The sequence below is a fragment of the Dama dama genome, chromosome 26, assembly GCF_033118175.1.
Source record: "Dama dama isolate Ldn47 chromosome 26, ASM3311817v1, whole genome shotgun sequence".
NCBI classification, from domain to species: domain Eukaryota; kingdom Metazoa; phylum Chordata; class Mammalia; order Artiodactyla; family Cervidae; genus Dama; species Dama dama.
This window is the reverse complement of record NC_083706.1, coordinates 45,607,594-45,623,975: the sequence shown is the minus strand read 5'-3', so window position 1 is coordinate 45,623,975 and position 16,382 is coordinate 45,607,594. Positions and strand designations below refer to the sequence as shown.

The 16,382-nt window shown below is 38.5% G+C and overlaps 1 protein-coding gene across 6 annotated transcripts in view; it reads right to left on the bottom strand.

Annotated features, from left to right (window-relative positions):
* The window catches only part of SCAF8 (SR-related CTD associated factor 8), a 210,148-nt gene that overhangs the window by 109,038 nt on the left and 84,728 nt on the right, over positions 1–16,382 (bottom strand). For 3 of the 6 annotated variants that reach the window (XR_009690682.1, XR_009690683.1, XM_061130255.1), the window contains exon 20: positions 14,179–15,643. Coding sequence is in view for 3 of the 6 variants with exons in the window: in XM_061130255.1 (XP_060986238.1) it covers positions 14,193–15,643 (1,451 nt within the window). In the remaining 3 variants the exon portion in view is untranslated. Of the gene's footprint in view, positions 1–6,794; positions 6,957–13,528; positions 15,644–16,382 lie in introns of those variants that run through there. The other 3 variants (XM_061130258.1, XM_061130257.1, XR_009690684.1) reach the window with 2 other exon arrangements.

Sequence of the window (16,382 nt, the reverse complement as noted above, 5' to 3'; positions counted from 1 at the left end):
TGGCAAAATATTTCAGTGCCACAATGAAGTGGCTTCAGTTCTAACGCTAATAACTGTGACTAGTAGTGGCTGCCGAGAGAGAAGTGAAAAACTCACGGCTGTTAGCAGGAAAGACTCCCTGGACAGATCAACGGTATCTGTCCCAGCTGTACCTGTAAAATATATGCGTCTTTTGAGGAAAGAAGGAAAATGCTGGTACACCTTCCATACATTTTAACCTCGCTCTAGATAAAAATTAGAGCGCCAATACAAGGTAACAAATTCTGTCACTGATGAGGATTACAACGCTCACTTTCCCCAGACTCAGGGTTCTTTCTATTGTCCAAGTTATAGGAAAAAGGCACCCTAAAATATGTCAAGTCCTGCTCCTGGGGCTTCACGGATTTTTAATTAACAATGAAAGCTTCACGATCAGAAAAATACAAGAAAGCCAGAAGCAAGAAGGCTGCTAAGGCCTCAGCAATCCCATTAACAGAAGTGAATTCCAGATAGTAAAATGCTTAGAGCAGAGGGGTGTGGGAAGAACCATTGAAAACACTACCAATTCTCATTTACTAGGATAAGTTGCAACGTTAAAGAGGGCCCAAGGGTGTGGTGGCGCTGGTGGTAAAGAGCCTGCCTGCCGATGCAGGAGACATAAGAGATGCAGGTTCAATCCCTGGATCAGGACGATCCCCTGGAGGAGGGCATGGCAACCCACTCCAGTATTCTCAGCTAGAGAATCCCACGGACAGAGGAGCCTGGTGGGCTACAGTCCACAAGCTCACAAAGAGTCGGACATGACTGAAGCGACTTAGCATGCAAAGGGTGTACATCAGACCGCATGCAGCAGCGCCTGTGAAGTTTTCTTTCCTGGGCTAAATTCTAAAACCATATAAATGTCTGGGGTTTTTGCATGTTTATCATCACCCTAAGAGGTTTACTGCTTGGGTTTCAAATATGAACTCTAAATACATGATGAGTCAAACATACTGTCTTTATTCCTATCAATCCATCCTATGCACCAATGGCTCAATGAAATCATGTATTTTACTTTGAATTTATCAGTTTGATAAAAAGGAGTTCAGAACGGTGGTTCACAAGTTACAACATCCAAGAGCACAGCCATAAAACGGCCTTCAAAAAATTCACAAAAAAGAAAAATTAAAGGTTTCTTTTTGACAGAACAGTGAATATCCAACAAGTCAGAAGGCCAAGAAGGGGTACATGCGTGCCCACTGCTGCATTCCTCTCACTCCTGTCTTCTCTCTGAAGTCCTTCAGTCTCAATTAACTTTTGGCATTGTTTGGAACCAGCTGGTCCAAAGAAGCAGCTGGAGAAAATCCACAAAGTGAACCACAGTACTGATGGTATGGAGAGCGCTAGACAGTCCTGATAATTTTAGATTATTAGATTATTTAGATTATTATTAGGTTATAATAAACCAGAAGATGAATCATAACTAAAAAATCATTTGAATCTACTGCTTTTTCTTTATAAGCCAGCTATCGGAAATATTGCTGCTTTAAAAATTAAAGGCAGCTCTCTTGTTCACTCTTGTTCTCTGAGAATACATGTAGTATTGAGTAAAATCCTATGGACAGAGGAGCCTGGTGGGCTACAGTCCACGGGGTCCCAAAGAGTTGGACACGACTGATTGATAAGCACGTGTGCGCACACACACACACACACACATATTAATTTCCACTTCTTAGGGCATTTAAAGGAGTCATTTTTTTCAAGACTGGGTTGAATCTGATGAGGATGTATCCAGCTTTAAAGATCTAATTCCTAAAAACTACAAGTATGATAAGTAGATGTGAGACTCAAGGCAGAAAGAGACTGGTTTTAACTTGTCTGGTTCCTGAAAGAACATTCAAGTACCATTGTAAAGGATCAAAAGAAAATCTACAAGGCTTGCTAAAGGTTCTTTGAGGTGTCTGATATATACACATATGCATGTGCATATATTTATGTGTGTGTGCTGCATTAGACTCTAAGTTGTATTCAGTCAGTTCAGTCGCTCAGTCGTGTCCGACCCCATGAACCGCAGCACGCCAGGCCTCCCTGTCCATCACCGACTCCTGGAGTTTACTCAAACTCATGTCCATCGAGTCGGTGATGCCATCCAGCCGTCTCATCTTCCGTCATCCCCTTCTCCTCCTGCCCTCAATTATTAGAAACCATTTCCAAATGTTAAAAATGTAAACAGTCAAGACAGAACCAAAAGCAAAGTAAGACTACTCATTGAGCAATGGGAAAAAAAATTTTACTATTAAAAATCAACCTGGCTCCACCACTTCCAGCCAAAAGAGGTGCTTTGTTTAAGGTGCCAAAGTAGGTATTTGACAACAATCCCAACAACAAGGAGTAAGTAGTCAATAACTCACTTTCTTTTTCCACCAGACCAACCACTAGAGCTACAAAAAGGAATACAGAACTATCTAAACTTTTAGGAACAAAGGCAAAAGTAGCAAAGTATTCCTTTGGAGAAATTGAGAAACTCCAATTGAGAACCTTGAAAGGTTAATGACTCATCACAAAATGTCAGCCTTATTCAACTCTTTTGACTTAGATGTCATGACTGTTTTCAAGACCTGGTTATACTACTCCTATATACTCTTAATTGGAAAAAGAAATGGCAACCCACTCCAGTATTCTTGCCTGGAGAATCCCATGGACACAGGAGCCTGACAGGCTACAGTCCACGGAATCCTAAGAGTCAGACCAGTGACTAAACCACCACCATATACTCTTAAAATCATTTTCATCTGATGTTGAGTGCTTTAGAAACAAGGCCATACGCTAGTCTACAACCCTTGGAGGATTAGAATAATCACACCTGGAGGTTCATGAGATCCAAAGGCTAGTCAGTGCCTTTATTCCCATAGTTTCTCAGCTGAATCCCCCATCACTCAGAATTCTTGCTTCATCCATAAATATTCCCACACACCCTACTTAGTATTATTATCAGTTAAATGAAAAATACTGGTGTGAGAGAAGTCCTTCTCTGGCCCTTTGAACACTGATACTAGTTTAGAAATCACTCATCTACCATTAATTAAAATGTACACTGCTGATTCTATTTGCTCAGAGTATAAAAGTCATGTTATAAAGAAAGCATTTAACACACAGCTCAAATCACAACAAAGGCTTTGAACTGTGAACCTGGTGACAGTTACTTTGTCCTCAGACCTCTTCATTTTGAGTCCTAGCTCCATATGTGTATAGCGTGTGGCAGAGAGCACGGCTGTGACTCAGATGAAGGGGTTGCTGCATTCCAAGTTGAGCTTTCCATATCAAGGTAACAATTAAATTTTACATTATCCTCTTAAGAGTCTATTATTTTTTTTAAAGCTCTGATGAGAAATTAAATTACTGCTTTACATTTGGAAGTACAGGTAACTATGGTTATGGTGGTATTTCATGATTTGCAACGAAACCAAGATCCCTACTGTCTTCCTAAACTGGTTGCTATGAACGACCAAAACAACCTCACTTCTTTCTCTCAAATAGATAATCTCTTTTGAGATCTCAAATTTTATTTGACAGACTTCATTTTGGATAAAATAACTCTCAACATGTTTTACAAGTCTCATTATTATACAAGGTCTAACAGAAATGTTCTAAAATGTTTCTAAATGTGGTTTTCCCATGTAATGGATTGAGTCAGACACAATTTTTTAAAAGTTAATTCGTTTATTTCAGCAATTAACAACTTTTTTTTTTTGTTTGTCAGATGCCCAAATGGCGTGGCTTGTGGGATTTTAGTTATCCAACCAGGGATCGAACCCTTGCCTTCAGCAGTGAAAGCATAGTCTTAACCACTGGACCGCCAAGGAATTCTCAACATTTGTTTTTTTATAGTAATGAATACATTCATGGGAAAAGTGTAAATCTTTTTTTCACCTTAATCAGCCTTTTTCAAGTCTCATGAAAAAATATCTACTCTTAAAACGTAAGTTCCTACTTCATTGAGTAAGAAAGTCAGGAACACTACTTTTAGCCTCTGAATTGTTACTATCTGGACATAGGTCCAGCTGGCCTGTGCCCTACATGCCTGTGGGAAGCATACCCTTGTTAACTTCTCCCACCTGGAGGGGGTCTATCTGCCGAATAGCTCAAAGGCACTGCTGTGTGTATTGATGGGCAAACAGGACCTTGCCCCAAGGCTACTCTAGACTATTTGTTTCTCCCTGCTCTCTGTATTCCTTCCCATATTTAGACAATCAACAAAAGAAACTATGCTGAAAATGAAGCTCCAGTACTTTGGCCACCTGATGCAAAGAGCTGACCCACTGGAACAGACTTTGATGCTGGGAAAGATTCAAAGCGAAATAAAAGGGCAGCAGAGGATGAGATGGTTAGATAGCATCACCTACTCAATGGACATGAATTGGAGCAAACTCTGGGAGACAGAGAAGGGCAGAGAAGCCTAGTGTGCTGCAGTCTGTGGGGTCACAGAGTCGGACATGAACTTAGCAACAGAACAACCACCAAAGAAAGGAAGTTTTCTAACTGTTCTTAGATCACTGCCGTCCCTTCCTGATTGGTAAGCCAGGTGTGCCAGCAGGCTTGCCACTGGCCTAGCAAATCAGACTTCCTGTGTTTCAAGACTGGACCAGAAACACAAATACAGCTCGAATAACTAAGTAAGCTTTAGAGGCAGGAAAACTTTGGAGCGTTAAAGCTCCAAGAACATGTAACTTCATCCATCCCCTCCCTGATGTGGGCTTGGAATATAAAATCTGCATAAGTTATCCCTTAATTATCTGCAATTAATATACAACACTGATTTGCATGCCCCCAAAGTCTCTACTGGGCTTCTCAGGTGGTGTTAGTGGTAAAGATCCTGCCTTCCAACGCCAGGAGAGCTAAGAGACATGGATTCGATTCCCTGGGTTGAGAGGATCCCCTGGAGGAGGAAATGGCAACCCACTCCAGTATTCTTGCAGTGGAGAATCTCATGGACAGAGGAGCCTGGAGGGCTACAGTCCATAGGGTTGCAGAGTCGGACACGACTGAAGCGACTTAGCACACACAAAGTCTGAGCCATTTGGACGATTATAACAATAGCAAACACCAATGTACTCTACAAGCCAGGCAGTGTTCTAAGGGCTTTGTTGCTCTTCAAATGAAAATCAGGAGAACTGCCTGTTCAAATTTCTACAAGTCATAGGGAACACTGTTAAAAGACCTATTGAGTAAAGACTTATATATTCAGACCACTTGGAGTCAGTCAGCTACAAAGCTGTTTTTCAAAGATTTTGCTGAATAACTGTATGATAAAAAAAAAAGAGAAATATATTAAGGTTATACTACTAAATGAAAATAACAAATTGTTAACTTATTTGGTAAATGAGAAAGCTATTTCTAACAAACCGGTGAAATAGCAAAATGACAGTCATTATCACTTGCTTAACAGAAAATCTGGACAAAACAAAAAATGCTAACATGCTATAAAAAAGAAACAGTAGAAATGAAACACACTGCATATTTTCAGTGAGCTATATTTAATGAAGTCTAAAAAAAAAACCTTCATATTTAAAAGTCAGCATGAATCATTTTAAGTGCAAGAAAAAATTGCAGGAGATACTCTGCTATATAATGTTAATATTATTGGATTTTCTTTGCCGATTTGTTAGTTCAAGTATGACTAAAAAACATAAAATTATGGGTATTACAAATTCACCTGAAAAGCTAGGCAGTGTCTATCATATTTAACAATGAAATTCTACAATGATGTGTTTCATCACTCTGAAATATGACTATCTTCCCAAAGTCTGTTTTAAACTATTCAATGTCTGTTTGAAAGTGGAAGTGTCAGTCACTCAGTCGTTTCCAACTCTCTGGGACATCAAGGACTGTAGCCTGCCAGGCTCCTCTGTCCATGGGTTTCCCCAGGGAAGAAAACTGGAGTGGATAGCATTCCCTTCTCTAGGGGATCTCCCCAACCCAGGGGTCAAACCCGGGTTTCCTGCATTGCAGGCAGATGCTTTACCATCTGAGCCACCAAAGTCTATGTACTTAGATCTTAAATAGTTACAGAATTCAGTCACAGGTGGTCACGAAATGCGTCCTCCAAAAAGGTGTAAGTTCCAACTTTCAGTACCTCAGAATGTGACCTCACTTGGAAAGAGTCATTATAAATATAATTAGTTAAGAAGAGGCCCCTAATCCAGTATAACTCGTATCTAATTTAAAAAGAAAATTTACACACAGACAGACATAAAAGAAAGGTAATATGAAGACACGTGATCCAAGACAGCAACTTGACGACAGAGGCAGAGACTAAAGTGATGTGTCTACAAGCCGAAGATGACAAGGACTGCTGAGAACTTCCAGAAAGAGAGGCTCTCCTCTGGAGTGTTCAGAGAGAGCATGGCCCTGCCAACAGCTCGATTTCAGGTTTTAGCCTCTAGAACTCTAAGAGATTCAGTTTCTGTTGTTCTAAGTCACTCACTTTCTGGTATGTTGTTACAGCAGCTCTATGGAATTATACAGACCATGTGTTAAAATTAAAATCTGTGGCGCTGGTGCTAAAGAATCCACCTGCAATGCAGCAGACATAACGTTGGTTTGATGCCTGGGTCGGGAAGGTCCTCTGGAGGAGGGCATGGCAACCCACTCCAGTATTCTTGCCTGGAGAATCTCATGGACAGAGGAGCCGGGGGCGGGGGGGTGGGGGTGGGGGGGTACAGTCGATAGCGTTGCGAAGAGTTGGAAACGACGAAAGCGACTTAGCACACGTCCAAGAGTATCTTTTAAAGTAAAGCACAGCTTTGCCTAGTCAGCCAAAACCTGGGTTCAAATACCTGTACATATCAAAAGCTGTGTGACCGTGGACTTCAGTTTGCTCATTTGTAAAGAAGGGAAATGGCTCCTACAGAACGTTATGTTTCTGAAGATAAATGATACAGAATGTCCATGACACAGAGGTTAAAATTTTTCTCTCCTCCACTCTTAAACCCTTCTCCCTGTAATGAGAAGGAGTTTTAACATATGGTCAACAGACTATTTGGCTAACAATGCAGAAAGTAATATGATCTAAAAAAATTAAAAAGGCTGTAATTCATATATTGTTACATACATTCTACAAAAAAACATTTTCCTAAATGAAGCCCCAATAGTTTCACTACTTAGAAATCTCTAAATGTTTTACGGTGGGTATGACCACAGTGCTATATGATATGATTAAATCAGACTTTTTTAAGATGGTAAATGCTACCCTTGCCTATCTAAAAAGCTCAAAGTTTCAACCACCAGAGAAGGAAAGAACAATTCTTACATAAGTTATCTTTCATACTTTCAAAGATTATTTTAATTTTTAGTACAAGTCTTCTGATTTTACTAGTATCTCCTTACTAATGTGCAAACTGACCCGACTTCAGTAATAAACACAAGATTCATGTCACTAAAAACCAATTGTTCAAAAGCAAGAACTTTTTATTTCAAATAATAACATAAGCAAAATGGTAATTAACTTTGGCAAGATTAGTAGAAATGGAAGAATAATTCACAGATATGGTAAGCATGTTCCCCTGATGTGTGGATCAGGCAGTAATATGGTCACAATGTTTAGAATCACATGTGCAAAGACTTCAGAAAAGGTGACCAAAGGCCAGCACCATGACACGCTGTGGATTAAACCTCAAAAGAACCTAAATTTAGTGACTTGAAGAAAACCTAGAATCAGGTTATATATTCTAAGAAAGTAAAATAACTGCAAATTATCCACTGCTGCCAAAGACAACAGCTAACCTCTAGACTACGTGAATTCAAGTGGTGAAGAAAGACTAACACTGAAGGCTTACTATGTATGTGTAAAGCTAACTTTACATATTTATTTCAAGTCACAAAATATTCCTAATAAGGAGTTTTATACACAAGAAAACTGAGTACTAAGTTTTGGCTAAATATACAGTGTATAACCGGCACAGTTCAGAGAGGAGCTGCCAAAGCCACAACCTAAAATATAAATTTGCAACCTATCACTGGTTCTGCTTTACATGGATTAAAACATTTTCAAGAACAAAAAAGTTTCGAAATTTTATTTAATTTGTGGGAAAAGGTGCTTTCAAAAAGAAATCTTTAATATCAATGCAATACAAACCTGCCTCCGGAGTAGCAAGTTACTTAAAAGTTAACAACACCATGCTATGGTACCATTTCAGGAAAAGAACAATCCTGAAAGTAGAATCTAAGCAAATGAAGCTGAAGTGAACATTCAGCCACTGGAAGAGAAGAAAGAGCCACAGACACGTGAACAATGGCAACACCAGCTGAGTGTTTCACTGCAGCTTTTCCCTATTTAAGGATAAGCCTGGCAGGACTATTCAAGTTTACACTCTTCCGCACCAAATTTATTTGCCTTTTCTAAAGAGAAGAGGAACTAATAGTTGATGAGTCTCTGCCACATGTACCTGGCAGTTAATATTAAGTGGTAAGTTTTTAATCTGACAGACTTGGGTTTCAATCTTTGCTGGAACATTTGTGAGCTGTGAGACCTTAGGATATTAAGTCTGTTTTGTAAGAGATATTAAAATAACAAATACCTCACAGGACTGTCAATGAGGATTACATTATGACGCTAATAAAATCACCCCAGTTCTTGCCACATGGTGTATGTCTATTAAATACTAGCTAATATTATCAACTTTAAAAAAAAAAAGAGAGAAGAAGACAGCCTGCAGGCTAGCTGTTAAGAAATGATGCTGAGAGATGCAGTCACTTGGCCAAAGACAGACATCTAGAAACCTTAAAGCCAGTTACGAAAACCTAAAGGCAGCAAGACCTGTGTTCTCTTCAAAAGTGTTCCAATATTATTAGCCTTTCTCTCTGTCCAGCCTGCTTCCTCAGCTGGTCTCTTACAGAAGACAAAACTTAATGACTTAAGGTATTTAAATACTGGAAACGACCTTAGAAATCACTAAGCAAGGGAGCAGCAAACTGCTTTCAACAGACAAATCCAAACTGATGGTCTCTGCTTGGAATGATGGGTGAAAAAGGAGGGTGGGAGGTGCTATGAGAAGGATGAGAATTCTGAGAAAGGCAGAAAAAATAAGACGAAAGAGTGATAGCTGCCCAGTGGTGGGGGTGGGGGTGTGGTGTGTGAGACAGGGGTGCAAGGACAAACATCACAGCCCAGCCAAGTTCTACATCCTGCCACTGCTGTTCTAAGTTCAATATGCTCATGAAACGAACTCATCTACTCTCACAAAACTAAGGGCCCAAGGTCACAAGTTCCAAGTGCGCACTCTACCACCTACCTGGGTTCCCAGCTTCCTTCACTACAGGTCATCCTACTGACTGAAGCATCTAATGCTTCTCGTACAATCTAAAGTTAGTCCATGAGCACCATTTTACCCCCTCTGACACCCTACATGTATTTTTTAATAAGTTACTTGGATTATTTGTTCTGTATTTTGACTAGAACAAGGCAGAGTGATTCTAAGTGTCCGTATGAGGCAAAGAGCCTCCTGGTGAAAAAGAGAACTAAGAAGAGGGAAGAAAAATGAGCAAAGCTCATGCCAAAACAAAGCACTGGATTGCATTAGTTTTTGATGTGCAACCCACATCTAAGTAGTCCTACTAGTAACCTTTCTCCTAATCCCTGATAATACTTGCAGTTTTGTTCTAAAGGGGCACTTTCTATAATCAAAGCATTTAATTACATGGTATCTAGTAAATTTTTCTTTGAGGTATAACAAGGTTTCAGTTGAATCAAAAATACTTCTTACAAAACCATCTCCTATACTTCCTTCCATCCCTTTCTTGCTATAATAATTCATTTTTAGATTAACTCGAATGTAAAACATCTGTGATGGACTTTTTTATTCATCTGCCAATACCAATTACTGCAATTAAGTATATACTTTATTGAAACAGTAAAAATTCTGTGTCACTATTTTACTAAGAAAAAGAAAAACTTGCAAATCTCAAGTGTATGGTACATTACATATTTACAGATTTTAATATATCTAAAGTGGTAATACATGGAAGGTGTGTGTGTGTGTGTTTGTGTATGTGTATAAATATGTATCTCCCTGGGAGATTCTGCATTAGTAAGTCTGCAGTGACCACCCCCCAACCCCATATTTTCAAAGAGCTCCAAAGTTGACTCTGTCACACATTTCCTGGCCAAGAACCACAGAGAAAGTGCATTTCAAATAGCTTTCAACACCCACACCCTCTATTTAAAGTAGGCCCCCCAAAGAAAACAATCTGGGCCAATAATTTAAATTCTAGTTCCACAAAGTTTGCGTCAAGGTATCTTGTTTTTAAATCTCCCATTAAAAAATGTAGTAACCTGACTTTTCATTAGCCTTAAATAAATTTTTCAGAGCCTACTTATGGTTTAAAATATGTTTCCTATAAAACCACAGCATCATCAATTAAGGAAACATTTATAATTCTCTGCTATACTGTAGTATTTATGATTGCTTACATAATTTTATTTTGCCTATCTTAAAAAAGAACATACACTTGCTCTCCTCTCCTACATTTAAACAATATGTTAATGCTTTTCTTTGAAAGAGTTAAAAGCCCTTAAAACATTTGATTAACATAGCACCCAATAATAATGATGAAGGCACATAAGGTATAACAAAGTTATTTTTAATTGAATGTTAAATTTTTCACTAAATGTTGTGCCCATCTAAAATATATACAATGACAAAAAAATCAAAAATTTTCCTAAATCATTAATGAGTAAGGGAATATATATGGAATATATATACACACACACATATATATATTATATATATATATATAAACACATCAAAGAAATACCATATTTCTTTGATTCTAAGACCCGTTTTACATTTTGACATTCCTGAATTACGAATGCATCTTATAATCACTGGCATGTCATATTGGAAGAATTTTTAAATTTTTGAATGGTGCTTCTTGCAATTAATGGCACCTTAGATCTGATGAACTAGTGTTTGTTTAAAAAATACTTTTTCAAACTAAAAGAGGCAACTTATTCTTTTTAAATGTAACAAAACTGGGAGGGGGGATCGGGATGGGGAATACATGTAACTCCATGGCTGACTCATGTCAACGTATGACAAAACCCACTGCAATGTTGTGAAGTAATTAGCCTCCAACTAATAAAAATAAATGAAAAAAAAAAAAATAAATGTAACAAAACTGCCCCATTCCCAAAACAATCCCAAATGTGTCACTCCATAAAGCTGTATTTTGTATGAGTGAAAAATGGCCAACAAATTTATGGAAGCAACTAAATTATCAGAACAAAGGAAACTGTCCTGGTAAGAACGTATAGCTTAAATAGTAACTGTATTAATTAAACATTATAGGAAGTCATTTCCAGAGTTTTAAACAAGCAATCTTATACTACTCCATCTTACAATGCTTTCCTAGTATTCTGTCCACCCTATACAACGAAATAAAACTACAGTAACACTTCACTGATGACAGGCTGAAAAGACTACCCTGCTTTAAAAGAAGTTTCTACCTACAATACACAGGACCAAAGTGCAGTATATGCATCCGTGCTAAGAACAAAAGCCAATGTTCAATGAAATGTTTAAAGACAAAAAAAAAATGTAAAGATGAATGTCTATTAATGCTGCAATCTACTAACACCACAGGAAGCCGTATCATTCTCTGTCACAAGTAAAAACTACGTGACCTCACGTCTGAAGTAATTATTGCCTGCAGCAGTTCAAACTATTTTACTGAAATACTCAGGTTACTCCCTGCACATTTCTAATTGCTAGCACTCCAGTGACAGCAGCACTGTGACCAAAAGTGTCAAAAATGCGACAGGTCTCAAGTCAAATTCAGCAAAGTAAGACAATTAACTTTTCTCTCCACCATCAAGAAAAAATAGCCCAAGTATCAGTTTTGGAAATTTGGTACCAGGATGAATACTATCCTTTCACTCAAATATTACACAACAATAAAGGATAAAGTGAGCATAACTACACATAAATGTTTTTCAGCTGTTGTGACAGTGTCGCACACTTTCAAGATGGGTCTCAAGGACACAGTACTGACAGGTGATCAGCAAACTTCCACCATCAGAATCTTCAGGCCAGTGCAATACTTGTACACATTTTGTTTTCAAGTTTGCACGTGAATGCCCAAGGGTGATAAAAAGCTTGGGATCAAAATTCACTGAAAAGTCTCCCCTTTTTTGGTGGCTACTTAATACAAGTGAATGTCAATTTTAATAATGATAAATGTAATTAAAGTATTGAATGGTTTGAAAGAAATTCCAGTTAATATAATTTCCTTAAGGGCAAGGCGAATCTTTCCAGAACATTAAAACTTTGTACCAGTGTCCCAGTTTTCCCCATTACCCCAAGGAAATGATATGAAACCAACTCAAATTACTGGACTGAATTCAATGACCTTAGAAATAAACACCAGATTTCCATTCTCATATACTTTTCAAAAAAAAAAAATAAATAAATAACATACTATTTCTATTTCAGAACATGTAAGAAGAAAAGAGTATTTCTGGCGAGGAACCTTAAAGATCTCTAGATCAGAAGAGGTAAGCAAAACCACCCAATTTTAAATGGCTGGTGTATGGCTATCATTTCTGGGGGAAGCTTGACAAGCATAACTGAAGAATTTTAGATAAATAGAACCAATGATGAATTATCGGAAGAGGAAACAAGTGACTATTCACAGGACCAAATGAAAGCCTTCATTAGAAACAAAAAAACAAAACACCAATGGTTTTATATATGTGTGTATATATGTAAAACCCAAAGGAGAAACAATCAGCAAATAAATGAAATGCAAAAGCAAATAATAATAAATATAACAGGAAACTAATCCCCGATTTTTCTGCTACTCGGGTTTACCTTCGAGGCTAATCTGAAACAGTGTCACGCAGAGCCTACAAAACCCATGATGGACACACTGTTTCTGGAATACAAATTAATATTTTTAAGTCCACCAACACCCACAACTCTACATTTTGTGCAATTAAGGAATTCACTTTAGGCAAGTGACCAGTAAGTATCAGTAAGTACAAGCACTATCTATGCAGAATAGCAAATATAATGTGAAAGAAAGCAATGCAAGCATTTACGTGAAATTCGGCTCCATGCTGAATCTGACTTCATGCTTAACTGTACTAAAAAATAACTGCCATACTGTCAATGTATCTCTTTACAATATTTCTTATTTTACCATCACAGAGGCTAAGAGCTGTAACTATGAGCAATGTCAACTAGCCAAATTTCTCTAATTTTCTACCTAGCTTTAAAGAATATTTTATTATCTGAACTATCAACTTTCTATTTTTCTCTGTATGTGCATGAAACAGACATACAGAGAAACAGAAAAATCTACATATGACTTACACAATAAATATGCACAGATATTACACATATACTAATGAGATTGCATGATTTTTTATATCAAAGTACATGCTTTTTGCACACACGGTTCTTTGTTGTTACTAAGAGTAATAGAAAACTTCTGCAACAACTAAGCACATGCTGCTAATGATCCATGGTTTTAAGAATTGGTAGGTTAAAAAAATACAATTCCTAGAACACTGTTATCAAACAAAGAAGTTTTATTGGCATCTAAAAACAAAGTTCACCCAACATTGAAACGTACTTTAATATTGATGTTGTTTTCTTTTTTTCTTTTGAACTCACTGCAGTATGAGGAACAAATCACAAACACTTACTTTGGAGAAACAGAGACCAGAGTGTAGATTTTACAAAATCACTTTTTAAAATCTCTGTATTTGTGCTCCTCAAATATTTAGAGCCAGTCTTTGCATAAAATATCACAGCTTTGTCTATTACCTTAAAATTCTGCAGCAGCCTAGAGATATGGATAAGATATACCATCACTTGCTATTCTGAAATATATCTATTACCATATCCAACCTAATGATAGTATCTAAAAAAAATTCTTTCTTCCATAGGAAGTCTCTGACAAGCTGTTATTCGTTTCCTTGAAGTTAAAAGAATCAGGGGGCAACATTTATATTTTACCAGAAAAATAAAAAAATGTTTACCTACCATGTTCATATTAAGAACAATGTCTATACAAGTCAGTTGTACAATTATTTTAAGAGAAAGGTGAACATGAACATCAGATTAACTTAATTCTGGCAGACAAAAGTGAACAACTATGGTCCAGTCAGCCATTAATCTATTACAGAGAGATGACAACTTTACAAAATGTATCTTTTACCTACTGAGTGATGATTATGTCCCCTCAGTTTCTGTGCTTTCTACCACTGGTTCACTCTCTATATCAGCAACTGTGTCACTCTTCTCCTTGTTTATTTCACTTGAAGATGCCAGTTTTTCATACAGTTCAGGATCACTCTGCGCTGGTAAAGGTGGTGGCTGGGCGTGTCTCTCAGTATTTTCACCATTAACCTGAGGCACGTTATCACCTTTTCGTTGAGAAGTGGCCCCTTCAAAAAACTCAAAAACCCGAGCATGAGGAGGGGGGATCCAGGTGTTTTGAATTCTATCTCGTCCAAGACGATTCCCATTCATTTCTCTGCAGAAATCAAAATCTCTGTCATCCCTGTCCCTCTGCCTCTCCCAGGGTCTTCTGCGGTCATCAAAATCTCTGTGAACTTCTTGTCCGAATCCTCTGTTCCAAGGACCACTTCGAGGATCAAACCGGTAGTTTCCAGACCGAAATCTACCTCTTTCTTCAGGTAAGCCTTTCGGACCGCCATAGACAGGTAGAACTCGATGCTCTCGCTCATCAAAATCTCTGTGCCCCCAGGGCTTCTCTGGATTAAAGCCAAAGTGGTCTCTTCGGCCAAGATGATCTATGCCTGGCCTCACGAGATTCTCCCTGATATCCACAGGAGGTCTTCCAAAATGATCTCTACCATCTAACGGAGGCCTTCCAGGCCCTTCTCGTGGATCGACAGGTCGTCCAACCACATCCCTGACATCCACCGGGGGCGGTCTACTGATGGCTTCCCTGGGTTCGATGGGAGGAAACCGGTAATCTCTGTCACCTTCCTGCTGAATGTTATCATTCCCAAGTGGTATCCTTTTTTCTGGGTTAGGAACATTGTCTACATTTTGTCTTCCAGGAACTAAAAAAGGTCTTTCAGGTGGACTAAAAATATCTCCTGGAGGAAAAGGACCACGGGGTGGTGGATGCAGAGCTGAATCAAGTACTGCTGGGGGAGGGAGTCCCCGCTGAGGTGGAATTCCAGGCTGTATTAAAGGGAATCGTGGTCCAGGCGTCTGTGGTATCAGTCCTGGACGAATGTCTAACATTGGCATTGCAGGCATCCTTTGATTAGGAAGATTTAAAGGGGGTAAGTTCTGAGGCCCAGCTGGTGGTTGTGTTCCCAAAAGCCCAGAAGTACTTGGCACACCAGGTGGCTGTACCCCGAGAAGTCCAGAATTATTAGGCATATTTGGGGGGAGCACTCCCAAAAGTCCAGAACCACTTGACACATTTGGTGGCTGTAATCCCAAAATGCCAGAGTTATTTAGAATATTTGGTGGCTGGGGTCCAATAATCCCAGAACTACTGGAAACATTAGATGGCCGGACTCCCAGAATTTCATTATTACTGGATACGTTTGGTCTTTGGACTCCCAGAATTCCAGAATTGCTTGTCACATTTGGTGGCTGTCCTAAAATCGCAGGGCCACTTGAAATATCATTTGGAATCACTAAAATGGAAAGAAAAAAAAAAAAAAAAAAAACATAATCAATCACCCTGGTGTGAAAAATAAAACTATAGAGTTAAGCCCCCTACATAGGAGCCTTCAAGCTGTGAACTTTCAAAGATGCCAACACGTGTGCGCATGCCCAGTCACCGAGCTCATTCACAGGTCCAGCACCCACGGTCACCTGCATGCACCCCGCGTGTACTTCACTACCCAGGGCTGTAATACGGGGCACGGTACTATCCCACCACCCCCATCTCTTCTCCCTCCTCTAGGCAGTAATGCTTCTTGCCTGTTCACGCAAGCCAGCCCCTGTAGGCCAGCCGTTATGCTGTACTACTGTACTTTTCAAGGTCCTGTACTGTAAGATTAAAAACATTTTCCGTGTTTATTTTTTATGCATTATTTGTGTGAGAAGTATTATAAACCTTTAACAGTATAGTACTATATATAGCCAACGGTGCTGGTTGGCGATCTAGGCTAACTTTTGCTGGACTTACAAACATGTTCTCAGAATAGAACTCATTCATATACAGAGGACTCACAGTATTTGTGATTGTTAATGCTATAATTTCCAGTACTTAGTCAGCTACTTGTACCTCCCAAGGTATACCAGATAGTAAATAAAAATTAAAGTTAAAATTATAAATACCATAGTAAAATTTAAATATGAAAACAAAGTGAAGCTCTTACCTAAAATCTTTACATGAAATCTTTTTAAGTTAAACTAAAACGTCAGGTT